Source organism: Saimiri boliviensis, chromosome 11 (genome assembly GCF_048565385.1).
Source record: "Saimiri boliviensis isolate mSaiBol1 chromosome 11, mSaiBol1.pri, whole genome shotgun sequence".
NCBI lineage: Eukaryota > Metazoa > Chordata > Mammalia > Primates > Cebidae > Saimiri > Saimiri boliviensis.
Window position 1 is genome coordinate 75,456,393 of NC_133459.1, and position 16,563 is coordinate 75,472,955.

The 16,563-nt window shown below is 36.4% G+C and overlaps 1 protein-coding gene across 11 annotated transcripts in view; it reads right to left on the bottom strand.

Moving 5' to 3' along the window:
* The window catches only part of ZZZ3 (zinc finger ZZ-type containing 3), a 124,116-nt gene that overhangs the window by 50,368 nt on the left and 57,185 nt on the right, over positions 1 to 16,563 (bottom strand). For 7 of the 11 annotated variants that reach the window (XM_074381036.1, XM_074381029.1, XM_074381034.1 and 4 more), the window contains 3 exons: positions 14,635 to 14,768; positions 14,495 to 14,559; positions 4,692 to 12,430 (listed from right to left, as the gene is read on the bottom strand). The exons of 1 other annotated variant lie outside the window; for it this stretch is intronic. In XM_074381036.1, the coding sequence (XP_074237137.1) occupies positions 4,692 to 6,190 (1,499 nt within the window). In that variant the 5' untranslated portion in view covers positions 6,191 to 12,430; positions 14,495 to 14,559; positions 14,635 to 14,768. The remainder of the gene's footprint in view (positions 1 to 4,691; positions 12,431 to 14,494; positions 14,560 to 14,634; positions 14,769 to 16,563) is intronic. 3 more of the 11 variants (XM_003921390.4, XM_074381030.1, XM_074381038.1) reach the window with 3 other exon arrangements.

Consider the following 16,563-nt stretch of genomic DNA (forward strand, 5'->3'; position numbering starts at 1 on the left):
CTTATCTGTTCATGAAATGTTATAACACCAAAAAGATCCTTAAATGAAGATACCCAAGGTCTTTCAAATACAAATTTATTTAAATAATGTTGCACAATGATAATTCAGAGGTAGCTGACCAAATCACATTTTCATCTGGAAGTTTATTTTCCAGTGATTACATTTAGAATTGAAAGAAACACTCTGAACATTAAAGCCTAAGATCTTCTTCCACACTTGTGCTTCCTAGAGCCAGATCTTTGAAATTTAGAGATCTGTTTCAGTGCTCCTGATTCAAAAATCAGCAAAAGAACAATTCCCAAACAGAAAGGGCAATCACAGTTAAGTAAATAATCTCATTCAGTGAGGCTATTTAAGCCAAAAAAGAAGTTATTAGGTACTGTATTATCTACCACTTTAACAGACTGTATCAACTCTGAAGACCAAAGAGCTTTCAGATAAAGAATATTTCTTTCGATCCTCTACCCCTAATCTCTCAGAAGGCATGTCTAATAAAATGATCCACAGATGGAATCTTGCCAGAGAAAAAGACATTATCTGGGCCCTTTCTCACAGTGGAGTTCTCCATTTGGAAAAATAAATATATAAAAGCACATTGTGGAAGCTAGAGAAGAGGGATGGCATCTACAGAGGCAACAAGCTAGTGCCCAGAATATCCACAAGTCTGTTTATCTGATCTGTTGCCTAATTTACTATAAATCACATCTAAGACTAGGACTCTATACTATACTTTTGCAAACATTTACAAGTTATCAGATCATATATGTGATATCTTTGCATGCAAGGCAGACAAATTATTAGATGAACACTAGGATAGAAGGCTGTTGATCACATGATCATTGTTAGCTTAAAGGAAAAGTTTCAAATGGAATAACACAGTTACGTCCTCCTGGCTGTAGGCAAAGAACGATGCCATGCTTAGTATTTTCTACTAACAACTTACTTTTAAAACTGGCTATCAGGAAGTCTTCATTCCCTACTGTTAGGAATATTCATATTTAGGCTGGGCAGTGCTAAATGTCAGTTTCAAAAAGTAATTAAATGGAGAACATTTCTAGCATAGGAAGAATAAGGAAGAGAAATAACATTTGACAAGGTATGTACGCATGTTGTACAGGAGGATAATAAACCATCTCCTTCAAGTACCTTTTTTTAAAATCCAAGTGCTTTTTAACATCATTTTAAACTGCCAGAAATTTACTTGAGACTTGAAAGCACTAGACAGGTGTCATGATGCCATTTTTAGTAATGGCAACTTGGGTAAAAAGAACCAACATTATATCCAACCATCTCTTGGCTCTAGACAAAAAGCATAGGAATGGAGGTATGGGGGATAAAAGAGAGACTTTACTGAAAGAGATTATATCTGACATGATCAAAACACCCTCTCCCAATTTTCCTTAAATTAGCTCTAACTGAGATGCTACTAATGATATTCCATCTCACTTCTGATTTGCTTCCTTTGGAAAAAAGAAAAAAGATAAAAAGTTTCAAAAGTGCTATCCTGGCTGGGTGCGGTGGCTCATGCCTATAATCTCAGCACTTCGGGAGCCCGAGGCAAGCAGATCGATTGAGCCTAGGAGTTCAAGATTAGCCTGGACAGCATGGTGTACCCATCTCAACTAAAATTACAAAAAATTAGACAGGCATGGTGACGTGCACCTGTAGTCCCAGCTACTCAGGAGGCTAAGGTAGGAGGACCACCGAAGCCTGGGAGGTCAATTCTGCGGTGAGTCATGACTATGCCACTGCACTCCAGCCTGGGTGATATAGTGAGACCCTGAATCCAAAAACAAAATGTGCTATCCTTCAAAAGATCAGGAGCAAGGCAAAAGAGCAAGAATCAGTAATTTTTTTTTCTTTCTTTCTTTTTTTTTTTTTTGCCTAAAGTCACCCAATGGGGCATTAATTTGAGAACACTGTCCTAAAAAAGAAACTAGCATCCAAATTCCAAAGTGCTCTGTATCTTAAGGAATCCACAAAAAATAAACATATAAAAGCACATTATTTCCTGGAATAGGTGGTTGTCTTGCAAAAAATAAAAAATAAAAAAATAAAGCACACTATATAAAATGTATAAAAGCATCCATCAATCTATATTGTTCTCATCCTCAAAGGATTATGAATGTGGAATATCAATGTTATGGCCGTATCTTTAGATAACTGTTTTATGTGAACATCATCCTTCAGAATTATTACCAGGCAATCTCCTACAAAAAGTAATACTGTAGTGAATTACTAGAAAAAAATTTGCCACAATCAACAAGCCATCAAGACCAAAACAATAAAAAGCAAAAAACAGAACAAACAGTATAATTTTATAGAAATTAACATTTCTTTAGTTTTTGGTATTTTCCTAAGACACATGCTCGCCTTTCTTTCACCAGCCGATAAACAGCTCTACTTTTAAAAACTGATACTAGGCCAGGCGCGGTGGCTCACGCCTGTAATCCCAGCACTTTGGGAGGCCCAGGCGGGTGGATCATGAGGTCAAGAGATCAAGACCATCCTGGTCAACATGGTGAAACCCCGTCTCTACTAAAAATACAAAACATTAGCTGGGCATGGTGGTGCGTGCCTGTAATCCCAGCTACTCAGGAGGCTGAGGCAGGAGAATTGCTTGAACCCAGGAGGTGGAGGTTGTGGTGAGCCAACATCGCACCATTGCACTCCAGCCTGGGTAACAAGAGCGAAACTCTGTCTCAAAAAAAAAAAAAAAAAAACTGATACTAGCCCCAAGTGCAGTGGCTTATGTTTGTACTCAGTACTTTGGGAGGCTGAGGTAGGAGGATCAACTGAGCCCAGGAGATTGAGATCAGCCTGGGCACCAAGGCAAAACCCTGTGTCTACAAAATACAAAACAAAGTTAGCCAGCCATGGTGGCATGCACCTGTAGTCCCAGCTACTTGGGAGGCTGAGATGGGAGGATTACTTGAGCTCACGGAAGTCAAGGTTGCAGTGAGTCATGACTTCACCAAGGTACTCCAACCTGGACAACAGAGCAAGATGCTATCTTTAAAACAAAACAAAACAAAAAACTGACAGTATATATGAACAGTAGAACTCTACTTATTTCTAACAGAAAAAAAACTTCATTTATGAGTTAATTTGCTATCTAAAATTGGACTTCAAATATTCCAAATACACTAGACTCCTAACATTTTCACAAAATTGTAAAACGCTCAGATGATATGACCTATCAGTTACAATATTAAAACAGTATTTCAAAAAAGAGCAGAAGAAAATTTTTCGGAAGAGAGGCCTATGCTGAAAGACCACTGTATTACCATACACAAATCTAAACTGTCGATAATGCACAGCAAAAATAATATTATGTCCCACAACCTGGATTTGATACTTCAATCTGACACATACCAGGGTCTGGCAATTGTCACAACAAAACCATTAGAAATATTCCTCTAATCAAAGTATTTATGTACAGTCTATATAATCTGATTGTGATGTTAATTCAAAAGCCTATCCTGTAGGAGTAAAGGTGATTAACCTATTATATATGTCTGTCTTTTATTGTTGCTAATCATGACATTTATCATGAGCACTGTGGGTTATCGTTCCTTTCAGGATTATCTAGACACAGTAAACTCCAAATCTTTGTGTTATGGCCCCAAATACTTTATAGGAAATCTAAGCAATATTGTGAAAAATTTGGATACAGAATTCTTTATTTACAACAGTGACTTAGCAAAAGTTTAGAGCTGGTAAATTTTTTTTTTGTGAGACGGAGTCTTGCTCTGTCACCAGGCTGGAGTGCAGTGGCGCAATCTCGGCTCACTACAACCTCCAACTCATGGGTTCAAGTGATTCTTCCGCCTCAGCCTCCCGAGTAGCTGGGACCACAGGCGTGTACCACCACGCCCAACTAATTTTTGTATTTTTAGTAGAGACAGGTTTTCACCATGTTGCCCAGGATGGTCTCAATCTCTTGACCTCGTGATCCACCCGCCTCAGCCTCCCAAAGTGCAGGGATTACAGGCGTGAGCCACAGCATCTGGCCAGAGCTGGTAATATTTTAAGATATAGTCTTCCTTTATATTTAGTATCAGGAAAAGCTGTGTCAAATATTCTATGTAAACTATCCAGTAGATGCCTGCTAATATGCTAATTACAATATACTGTTAATACTAATATCAACTTCTCTAAGTCACAAAAGTCAAAGATAATGCATAAAGCAAATTTTTTAATAAAAGATTTTAATTGAGAATTAAATGTAAGTAACTAAGATAAAAGCAGATGTCAAGCCTGCCAGACTTCACATATCTGGATGATGTCTAAGCACTCATTAATTGTTCTATGCTATCTAGAACTATAAATCAAAGCATACTGTGGTAATTCAAGATGTTTCCATTTTATAAATCAACTAAAAATGATATAAAACATATTAAAAAACAAAAACACTACCAACCATGTCTTTTCTAATGGAGACATGAAATATCAGAACTGTAAAGACCATGTTGTCATAGAATACATGTGTAAAGCTGAATTTAAGTCTTTTTTTGGAGTTTTTCTTTTTTAAGAGTTGAAAAAATCATCATGTTAAACCTAAAATTATAGTGAAAACATTAATTTTAGCTGTAATAAAAACATTATGAATAAATATTTATGAATAGATATTGAAAAACTTGGGGACTAATAAACAAAGCAGAATTCATGGTTACCATATTTACACATACTCTTTGTTGTGTTTCAGTGCCACATGATCTGATTCAAAGTAATAAACATCAGGATCATCATCTTCCTCTTCTGTAATGTGCTGACTGGCACTCTCTTTGGCAGATGGCAAATGTCCAATATTGAGTCTTGCCTCAGAGGGTGGTTTACTTAGTCCTTCACTTCCATAATTTTGAGAGTCACAACATATCCCTTTTTCATTTTGAGAAATTTCACCAGGATTTGTGGGAGATTGACTTACATTATCACTAACAGTTGCATGTGTTTCATTGGGACTAAGATTATTCTCCTCAAATTGTCCGTTTTCTCTGTAAGGAGAACTGTTTTTAGTGGGACTACCTCTGGTAGGGGCTGCCCTTCGTGGTGAGGTTCTCAGAGTATAACGATGTTCTTGAGGTTCTGATAAAGACATCATTTGAGCTGAAACACAGTCTACAACAGAAGATGGTTCAGGTTCTCTGTAGGCTGGCATACTCTCAAGACTTGGGTCCAGGTCGCTACTGTTTTCTTTACACTGCTCTTTTGAGGCACTGCTATCTCCCACCACATCTACTTCCTCCTCAGAATCCCTTAAAGATGACTGAGTTTCAGAAAAGGGCCCTGTAGCTGGCTCAGTAGTCAGCTGATTAACATGTTCCACAGGCAGGCAGGCAGTTACTATTTTGTGGTCCAACTTGACCTGCACTTGTGAATTTGTGCAAGGCACGTTATGGTCTATATAACTGTCCTCCTTCCTACTATCAAGGAACACTGAAGTTTGGGTATCCGAATCCCCATTTTCAGCTACTGATTTTTCCTGTAACACATAGGAACCAATGCTATTTTGTTTAGTGTTCCCATCAGGCTGACAGTCATCACAGTTTATAACAGCTGAATCACTGTCATCAACACCATTGACAGCCAAATAGCCTGTGATTTCTTCAACTACTGCAGAATTAAGTGGCCCTTCCTCACTGACATTCACCTTTTTAATTTCCCTTTTCTCACAATCATCCAGTATAAGACATCGACAAGCTCGTTTAGTCTCTTGAAAATCTGCATCATTGTCCACTACTGTACTCCTCTGTTCTACTGACTCTTTGTCTGATTTTATAGGCGAATCTTCTTCTGAACTGTTTGGTGCTTCAGATCTAAGACAACGCTTAATTCTTTTTAAAACTGGTGAAACAGGTTCTGTTTGCCTTCTCTCACAATTTTCTATAGCCTGCCTTTCTACGTTATCCTTTTCTGAAGAAGAAAGTCCTCTTTTCCTAGGGCTTACCCATGATTCTCGGGTACTCTGCTGTTTTAAATCAGTGGTTCTCCCATTATTATTTCCTTTCTGAATTGGCACAGGCTCTGGTCTCTTCTTTGGTGATCTTGATCGCACTTGAGAATGAGAAGAGATTTCTTCAGGATGAGCAATGCTACGATTCCTTAAAGTTCTACCACAAAAAGATTCATCCAAGCCGTTTAACCCCACTGTTGATCTTGTAACACGAGTAGATCGGGAAGCAGCCATACTATGGCAAGTCCCTACAATACGGTCATCATGATCCACTCATTGGGAAACCTTCAAAAATGTAAACAAAATAATGAGAAAAAGGTAATAGTTAATATACCTAAAACAAAAGTATAAAGCTATAACTTTTTAATCCAAGTACACTTGGATGTTATGGTCTATATAACTGTCTATATAACTGCCAATATTAAATTATGTGATAAAAATTCTTTTATTAACATTTCCAATAGTGACATAAATTACAACTAATAAGTAAATATACAGCACTTAATATGTTCCATGAGTCTTTCTATATGCCTTACATACATTAACTCACTTAAGTCTCACAACAACTCAGATAGGTGCTACTATCATCTCTACTTCACGAATAAGATTAAGGCACATTCTCATGAATCAATCCAAAGCCACAATCTACTAAATGTCAGGGCAGGGCTCTACAGACCATACCTGCCTCACTGTGTATCTGCCTCTCAGATAGGCACAAAGTACCCAGAAAAGATCCATCCCAAAGATGTGATTTCATTTTGGTTATTAAAAAAATAATCTTGAACCTACATAGCAGCTATCTTACAAAAACTATTCCAATCACTTCTCATGTTCTTTCAAAATGTTCCTGGTATATAGAAAGGCAGGCCTTCCTCTTTTTAATCTACTTTTACCAAAATAAGTTTCAGATCAAATCCCTTGATAACTAATGATCTGGCACCTAAAAAATTCTGATTGCAGTATAATTTTTCATAACAAAATATAGATAAAAATCACAATGCTAGCATACAATGGCTAAGAACAAAACAAAGCAAACCCAAGCCTTCCTAGTCTCTAGAAATAATGCCTTAAATTAGCAAGTGAAAGGAAGTGTTCCAAAGACCAGAAAAGAAAATGGGAAAGAAGCCTCTGAAGTAAATACTTACATTTAAGAACTCTGAGCACTCATATAATCTCACCCTTTCCTTCTCTAACTCCTGTGTATAGTGTTTGCCAGTGCCTGTTTTAATGTGTGGTTTGGGAGATGAGCAGGTTTTCTGGTGTGGATGCTTGAGGTTTACATGACAGAAATGTAAGTGATGTTGAAAAATGCCTTGATTGATTCATTTGGGTAAACTAGTGACAGAGGCTCTCTCATCGAGCAGAATAAAGGAGCTGTTAACATTTTAAGTCTCTATTCCCCTGCTCCTCTTCTGTTTTGTTTTCACAAGATACTCTCATTTTATTGCCTAACTTCGAATGAGATGCAGGATGATCAGTTAGACAAAGAGGCCAGTGGTGGTTACAGTGCAAAGTTTCACAGTCCCTTCCTCCTACCTTTGGATATCAACAGTTTCCCTTCCCATATAAACTTCCAAATGCCATTCTGATCCCTCCCCTAAAAAATCAAACACAATCCCTCCTTTGCTTCAACTAGAAGTATCTAATAGTGGAAAGGTTAGAAGAATTACAGAAGAGACAGCAACATACTACCACATATAAAAAAGAAACACTAAAAGAAATTACCTCCCTGTTCTTGCCTGATGACAAGCAAATTAAGTGAGAAAGTGCCCTGTAAAATATTTAAGTTGGCTGAGTTTACTATTGTCTTAGAGTATGGCATACTTTTAAATTTTTAATTAACAATTTTTCAAAATCTTTTAAGGTCACAAAACTAGCCCCGGAATTAAAGCATGGTTATTTATTCTAGTGAATTTCATAGCAATCAAGTGAACAGTAAGTACGAGACTCCAATCAGAACTTAGAAACACATTTCTTAAAGTAGTAAACTTTTATTGTTTTGGGGATTCATTAAAAGAAACACTGACATTTAATTCTCATTTACTAATATATTATCATTAAGATTACAATCTTTCTGCTTTTTTCATGGGTAGCAAACGCTGAGTGTCCCACAGTTTTCCACTTTTAATTATATAACATTTAAGTTAAACTTCAAATGATGTTTTAAAAGAACACAAACTGGCCGGGGGTAGTGGCTCCCGCCTGTAATCAAAACATTTTAGGAGGCAAAGACGGACAGATCATTTGAGGTCAGGAGTTCATGACCAGCCTGGCCAACATGGGAAAACCCCGTCTCTACTAAAAATACAAAAACTAGCCAGGCATGGTGGCACACACCTGTAATCCCAGCTACTCAGGAGGCTGAGGCAGGAGAATCACTTGAACCCAGGAGGCGGAGGCTGCAGTGAGCCAAGATCGCATGACTGCACTACAGCCTGGGCGACAGAGCGAAGACTCCATCTCAACAAAATAAAAATAAAAGAACACAAACTGAAGTATATGAAAAGCAACTTGTTTCATGTATCCAAATCTGGCACTCTAAAATGTGAAGATTACTGATTTTTAGATATTAAATATGTATGTAAATGCACAAAAAAGTATAAGAGTAAGTTAATTTTATAAACTGCCTATAAAATCTAACACAAATTATGTTTAATGCAAATTTAATTATATTCATAATTTACAGTTCAAAAATAATACTGGCAATAGTAGTATTTTATAAACACACAGAAGAATCTGTTAATCTTTACTTTTTAAAATGCAATCCCAATTAAGGGCATATAAACCTCTTAAATGATTACAATAAGACTTCCTTGATCTTTTCTTTCCACACAAATCTGAATGGCAGCAAAATCTCTGCCTCGAAGTACAAATTTCTCAGAGACTATTTTGGATGAAGTGAACCTATTATTAGTAGTACTAAGAATGTGTTTCTTACACATGTATTTTTTACCATAAAATATCACCTATAAGCTGGGCATGGTGGCTCAAGCCTGTAATCCCAGCACTTTGAGAATCCAAGGTGGGTGGATCACTTGAGCCCAGCAATTTGAGACCAACCTGGGCAACATGGCAAAACCCTGGCTCTACTAAAAATACAAAAAAATTATCCAGGTGTGGTGGCACATGCCTATACTCCCAGCTTCTAAGGAGGCTGACTGGGAGGATCACCTGAGCCTGGGAAGTTGAGGCTGCAGTGATGTGACTGCCCTTCAGCCTGCGTGATAGGAGTGAGGCCCTGTCTCAAAAAATTAAATAAATAAAAATAAAAATAAATCACCTATAGTGAGGACTATCTTATTTCTTCACCATTCCACTGATTAAAATATGAAAACACTGATGAATACAAAAGTTAAAGAAAATATGAAAATTCTGATTAATATAAAAAATTAAGCTTCTTTACGTTTCTTTTGTGCCCTAAAAATGCTTTTATTTCACTCAATAACTAGAACAAAGCCCTAGTTTTAGGATTCTCAAATTCTGTGCTATTAGGTTGTAAGAGAACTTGTTTGAAAGAGAACTTGTTTTATAACAAGGATCCCTGTGGTACCTCAGACTCTTACAACTCAATCATGGGCATCTCCTGGGAGCTTCTTAGGAATGCAGAATATAAGGCCCTGCCCCAAACCTACCAGTGAATCAGCTTCCTAGGTGACTCATTTATGTGTTAGGGTCTAAGATGCCTTAGGCTACTGCACTCAGACAGAATTTTAATAACATAATAGTCATCAAGTTTCAAACTAAATCAGACCTATTTATAATATACCCTTTAACTCCTTATTGGATCTTAATAATAAAAAATTTATAAATAAGGCCAAGGAAGCACCAATGGAAGACTATTAAAAAATCCTGCCAGCCAAGTACGGTGGCTCACACCTGTAATCCCAGCACTTTGGGAGGCCGAGGTAGGTGGATCACGAGGTCAAGAGATTGAGACCATCCTGGCCAACATGGTGAAACTTCATCTCTATCAAAAATACAAAAATTGGCTGGGTGTGGTGGTGTGCGCCTGTAGTCCCAGCTGCTCGGGAGGCTGAGGCAGGAGAATTGCTTGAACCTCGGAGGTGGAGGCTGCAGTGAGCCGAGATCATGCCACTGCACTCCAGCCTGGCACCTGGTGAAGAGCAAGACTCCGTCTCAAAAAAAAAAAAAAAAAAAAGCCAAACACCAAAAAACAAAAAAAACTTGCCTAAAATTAACATGTGATGTGCACTTGAGGTAATAAACTGATTAAAACCATTAAGATTAGAGTTAAACAAAATTTTGCCAATCTTCCCTCTGATGATATTTTTTCTGTTCTAACCTTTTTCTTCGTATCTTATCAATTTTGCATAGTTATATATAAAAGCATATAGTTTCTATAGTTACCTAAAAAACTGAATGCAAAATTCAGTTAACAAAAAGGGACCACAAACGTCCAGATTAGCCAGGGGTAGAGAAGTGGAGGCACAGCTACTCAGGAGGCTGAGACAGGAGGATCACTTGAGCCTAGGAATTTGAGAACTTCCTGAACAATGGTAAGACCCTATCTCTTAGATAAAAAATAAAAAGTCTGTATTATCTCAACCAAGTCTCAACATTGTTTTGTCATGCTTAGCAAAATATTACAGACTAAAGCAGTTGTTTTCCTCATTTTAACTGTATTGCAAAAAAAAAAAAAAAAAAGCTACTTAAGAATAAAATAAAGAAGCTTAGAGTACAAAATTATATTTCTGTCCATTATTGAGAAATCATTATGAACTTATTTACAAATTATCTCAGGAAATACCCCTGCTTGCTAACAAAATAAGAGTTATATGTTGAAAACCTTAGTGGGCATCCATTTGAAATTAGAAATGCAATCATTCCAGTTTTAGAATTAAGGGGAACCATTAATTAATATGGGCAAAACCCAATCTAACTAACAACTACACTGGAGTTTTTCCTATATGTTATCTACCAACTAATGAATAGTGGTACTTTCTAGAATACAGAGAAAAGAAAATGTGATCAGTAACTAGAATTAACCAGACTCCTTCCCTCTATTCCCCACCTTCATAAATTTCTCATCCTATTGGAGGCTATACATCTGAGAAGGACCAGTCAACCAAATTTCAACTTGTCTATTCATATTAAGTTCCCAATTCCACCTATAATTTCACATATCCTACCCACTTATTTGCTGCTGGATTGCCTTCCCATAAATTTGAATTTACTATTACCCAAATATAACTACATGATTCTGAAAAACACTCTCTGAAGTATTATCAGCTATGTTTCAGGTCATAAATTTCCAGCTCCTGTGATCATACCTGTAGAACTGCATCAATTAGAACTAAAAGGAATAATAATTATTAAACAAAAAAGGCCCACCTAATGACACACTTCAGCTATTAAGAGCAAGAAATTTCAAAAAGATATTTCAAAGGCCTTGCCTATAAGCTTTTGTTCCTACTGTAATCACCAAAGCAGTAAAGTTTGTTTTGGGAATTGAGGAAATGGAAATCTTCCATCACACCAATGTTCTAGTTGATATTTATTATCATAATAGTTTTATTTAGTGAACAATTTCTAAGAAACTGGTCATGATACTAGTATATATTCAGGTAGACAAACCAAAGGAAAAGGAAAAAAGAGCAAGAACAACTGGAAAATGTAACCAATATGACTCTTTTTCTAGTTGTCTAGAACATAAACTATTTAATAATGTTGAGGCCATGTTTGTCATATAATTATTTTAAGACAAATTACTTCGGCTGTCCAATTAACACCATATCTATGATGTTAAAAGTAGTAGAGTAAAACCTGGGAACCCACCCATGAAATTCAACTTAAGGTTCTTAAATAGTCACCTCTTTGAAGTGTGGGAACTCTATTATGTACTATCTTATATAAAGAGACTTCTTATTTCTTTCCCATTAAGAGAAACTGATATATGATAGATGATCAGTAGTTAGGTAGGTAGTAAGTAGGTAGATAGGCAAGCAGACAGGCAGGCAGGCAGGCAGGCAAACAGACAGACAAAAGTAAATGAAATTTCACTTTAAAAGACAATCAGGAAAAGGAAAGTCAAGGAATTTCACAATGCCTCTTGAGTAAAAAATTCCAACATAATCAGTCACTTCATTTATACTCCTGTTGAAAAAAGAATGGAAAATATTTCATTCCTAACCCATTCCCTATAGCTCCGTACTCCTATAAACAGCCAGCCAAACTACAATTTGCCACACAGACAATGTAGGGAGAAATAACAAGTGCCCACAACTTAAAAAAAAAAAAAAAAAAAAAAAAAATGTCCAACTATAGTTGTCTTCACTACTGCAAAACTAAATAACTTACCTGTACAACCAAAGATCTATCATTGTGGAAATATAATCTCTTTTCCTTATTTCCTGAAGGAGTTGGAGCTATGATCTAGAATGGAGCTTAAGCATCAGGGTTTCAGACTCACTCAGCTTCAGCCATGGAGAATACTAGAACCTCCTAAATTTCTTTCTTAAAAATAAAATAATAAAAAAAAGAATTAAAGAAGAAAATGAACTTATTACTAATAGATTTACTCCTTCTTTAAGAAGAAGAAATACAGGTACAGAATCTGTTCATAGTGACATCTTTAGTGCTTCTTGATAACTTAGTATCAAGGATACTAAGAAACTGATAACAGGATTTTTAGAAATCAACAAAAGCAAACCAGAAAGATCCTGAAATATACCAAAACCTTACAACTCACTATTAGTTTGAACCAAGCCCAAATGTGACTCAGTTCTATTCTAGACACTGCTCTAAGGCAGTATTTTTTTTGAGGTGATCTGAAGATTGCCCTTGATAACATTTCTTGTAAGAGAATTTATAATATCATCTCTTACTCTTGTCCTAAAGGACTTTCCAAATTGTCAGCCTCAAGTATACATAACCATTTAGGTTATGCATAAAAGAATCAAATAATCAACCAAATCCTACCTATAGGATAACCTTGATGCTTATTATAGTGCTACAAAATTCAATTACAAAAGGACATTTTTATTATTTTTGGTGGGTGGGTGGGTGGGGGTGTGTGTGTGTGTGTGTTTCTTTTTTTGAGACAGAGTCTCACTCTGTTACCCAGGCTGTAGTGCAGTGGTGTGATTTCAGCTCACTGCATCCTCTGCCTCCTGGGTTCAAGCAATTCTCCTGCCTCAGCCTCCTGAGTAGCTGGGATTACAGGTGCATGCCACCACATCTGGTGACTTTTTGGACTTTCAGTAGAGACCACGTTTCACTGTGTTGGCCAGGAAAGTCTCCTGATCTCGTGATCTGCCTGCCTCGGCCTCAAAAAGTGCTGGGATTACAGGTGTGAGCCACCACGCCCGGCCTACATTTTTAACAAGAACAAAACACCAAGGATTTTCCGTTTTTTGTACCCAGTTAGGCAGATAATTTAATTAATCTAATTACATTAGAGCAGTTTGGCTAATTAAATTTTTACTTTATAGTAATTTATTACGATATCCTTTTCAAAGAATGTACAGGCTGGGCACAGTGGCTCACACCTGTAATCCCAGCACTTTGGGAGGCCAAGGCAGGTGGATGACCTGAGGTCAGGAGTTCGAGACCAGCCTGGTCAACATGGTAAAACTCCATCTCTACTAAAAATAAAAAAAAAAATTAGCCAGGCATAGTGGCATGTGCCTGTAATCCTAGCTACTCTGGAGGCTGAGACATGAGAATCACTTGAATCTGGGAGGCAGAGGTTGCAGTGAGCCAAGATTGCACCACTGCACTCCAGCCTGGGCAGCAAGAGCGAAACTCAGTCTCAAACAAAAAAAAGGAATGTACAATCTGGTTAAATGGGTTACTATTAAGTGCCCATCTGGAAACAAGGAAAAGGACTAAAAGGACTAGCAGATGTTTATGATGGAAACTGTAACTTTATTATAAGCATAAAACTAGATATTATAATAGTGATACTATTGTGGGGGAAGCATTACAACTTAAAGTCTGATATAATTACAAAATCTTGTAATTACAAGGCAGACTAATTGTCTAGTAAAAATAGGTTACTGCTCTAGGCAGCTAGAAAGAGAATAGGGCTAATAATATCTAATATCTATAGATGCAACCTCTCCCAAACATGCCCTGGAAATGCTTTAAAAACCACAAGGTAGGAAAATTGTCTAATAACCATTTAATACTGCAGTACATTAAGAAATGTTCTAAGTTAACATGGGGAGAAGCTCAGTGAAAACATGATCCTACAAAAAGTAACCCTTGACTTAAAAATCTACTCTTCTTATAACAGACTCCAACTGACAACTTCTTTGTATCAAACTCTGAAGCCTTTCACAAACGTGACAAAACATTATGTTCTACAGTGTGTGATGGTAGCAGCAATCATCAAAAGCAAAGAGCATCTACAACTTAACGTGTATCTCTGAATATACTGGAATGTGGCCATTCCAGCACTCTATCAAGTTCTAATCAACCACATTTGAATAGAGTTCACTATAGAAATATTATCCACTATGATATTTAGCAGGCAAGAACATCTGCAACTATTATTTTCACAGAACTGATACTTACAGCTGAGCTCTATCGGCATTAAGATACACAGGATCCTGCAGAGTGTTTCTTAAAAGCCTGATACACTGAAAAAGAAACTTCAGTCAATTACTTCTAACTAAACCCCAATGGCCTTAATTAAGATTACATTATTTTCTTACCTTTTAAAAAGTGTTTCACCTAGTATTTGATCCCCATGCGTCTGTATTTATCTGTCATCACTGTTAATTGTCCATGTTACTTTGAGACTTCAGGTATTATTTATTTATATGGTTGTACTAGAACAACTTGATATCTGTGAAGGGAAACCATAATATAGTCACTATGGATGTGTTACTGTTTACAAATTTGGGACTAAAAGTGGTAATATTTCCAAACACTTATATAGCATACTTCATTTTCTATTAAACTTCATAAATAATTCCTTACATTTAGCTGTGAAATATGTGTCTTCAACAAACTAAGATGATTGGCTAACACTTGCAAATTCTTTTTAGAGAGTACTCACATATAAGTTTTCTAAATTTAATTCTAAACTTAAATCCTTACAAACTGAAGAGTTCCTCAGGTTCCTTTTCTTACTATCAGTTTGTATGTATGTATGTATGTATGTATGTATGTATGTATGTATGTGTATGTGTGTGTGTGTGTGTGTGTATATATATATATATATATACATATATGTATGTCATTTCCCACAAGTCTAAATAGAAAAGTACTTTTTTGTGTTTTTTATATTTTAGGGAATAAATCTATAATTCTTAAAAATGAAGTAAAAAAAGATAACAACTGCCTTTTAAGTGTCACTTTAAACATCTAATATCTTCTCAAGTAATTTTGGAAGTAAATAGAAAATAAATGTTATTTAAAATAAACTGAAATGTAGCTGTACAAACATTCCTTAAAGGTAAGCTTCATAAAAACAGACTTGGTTGAAGTTTACAAGTCTGAGAAATATATCCACACACACCTACAATGATGACCAAAAGCACTGTGCAGAATTTTAAGTCACTTTAACCAGTTTATCAGTGGAAAAAAATGAGCTATAAAAGAATATTCATTCATACATAAAAAAGAAAGCAGCCTATGAATAGCATTCTAAAATGTTTCACCATGCTGTACCACTCCACTACACAGTAAAAAGCGTACAAATCTACATGGAAAATACAAATAACCTTGCAGGGCACAGTAGCTCATGCTGTAATCCCAGCACTATGGGATGCCAAGGCGGGAGGATCCCTTGAGCCCAAGCATTCGAGACCAGCCTGGGCAACACAGTGAGCCCTCTTCTCTACAAAAAAATGAACAACATTAGCCAGCTGTGGTTGTATGTGTCTGTAGTCCCAGCTACTTGAAAGGGTGAGGTGGAAGGATCACCTGAGCCCAGGAGATTGAGGCTGCAGTGAGTCGTGACTTGTACCACTGAACTACAGCCTAGGCAACAGAATAAACTTTATCTTAAAAAAAAAAAAAAATTTTTTTTTTAATGAAAATGCATGCATATGTGCTTTCTTACACATGCTTTCTGGATACAACTTGTTATTAGGGTTGTCAACCTTCAGATATTCTCAGTGAGACGTTTCATTAACAAAAGAGTGATTAAGAAACTATTATCTATCCTCAAACACAACAATTTCTTATTCATTTGTTTTCAAACATTAAAAGTAACACCATAAAAAAATTAACACTTTAGGATGCCAAGGCAGAAGGATCACTTGAGCCCAGGAGTTTGAAATCATCTTGGGCAATAAAGTAAGACCTCATCTCTACAAAAAATAGAAAAAGGTAGCCACATGTGGTATGTGGTGGTGTGAGCCTGTAATCCCAGCTGCTAGGGAGGATCCTTAGAGCTGCAATGAGATGTGATTGTACCACTGTATTCCAGCCTAGGTGACAAAGCAAGACCTTGTCAAAACAAAAACCAAACTTAAAAAAAAAAAAACTAAACTAAATATTTTCTAAGTTTAAAGATTGTCATGACCTCTCTTGTAAAAGAAGCAAGGAAATTAAACGAGCCACAAGTCTTATAGCCCCTATATTGTGTTCTTCACTTCACTCAATATACATTTCAAACTTAAGCATTCTGCAAA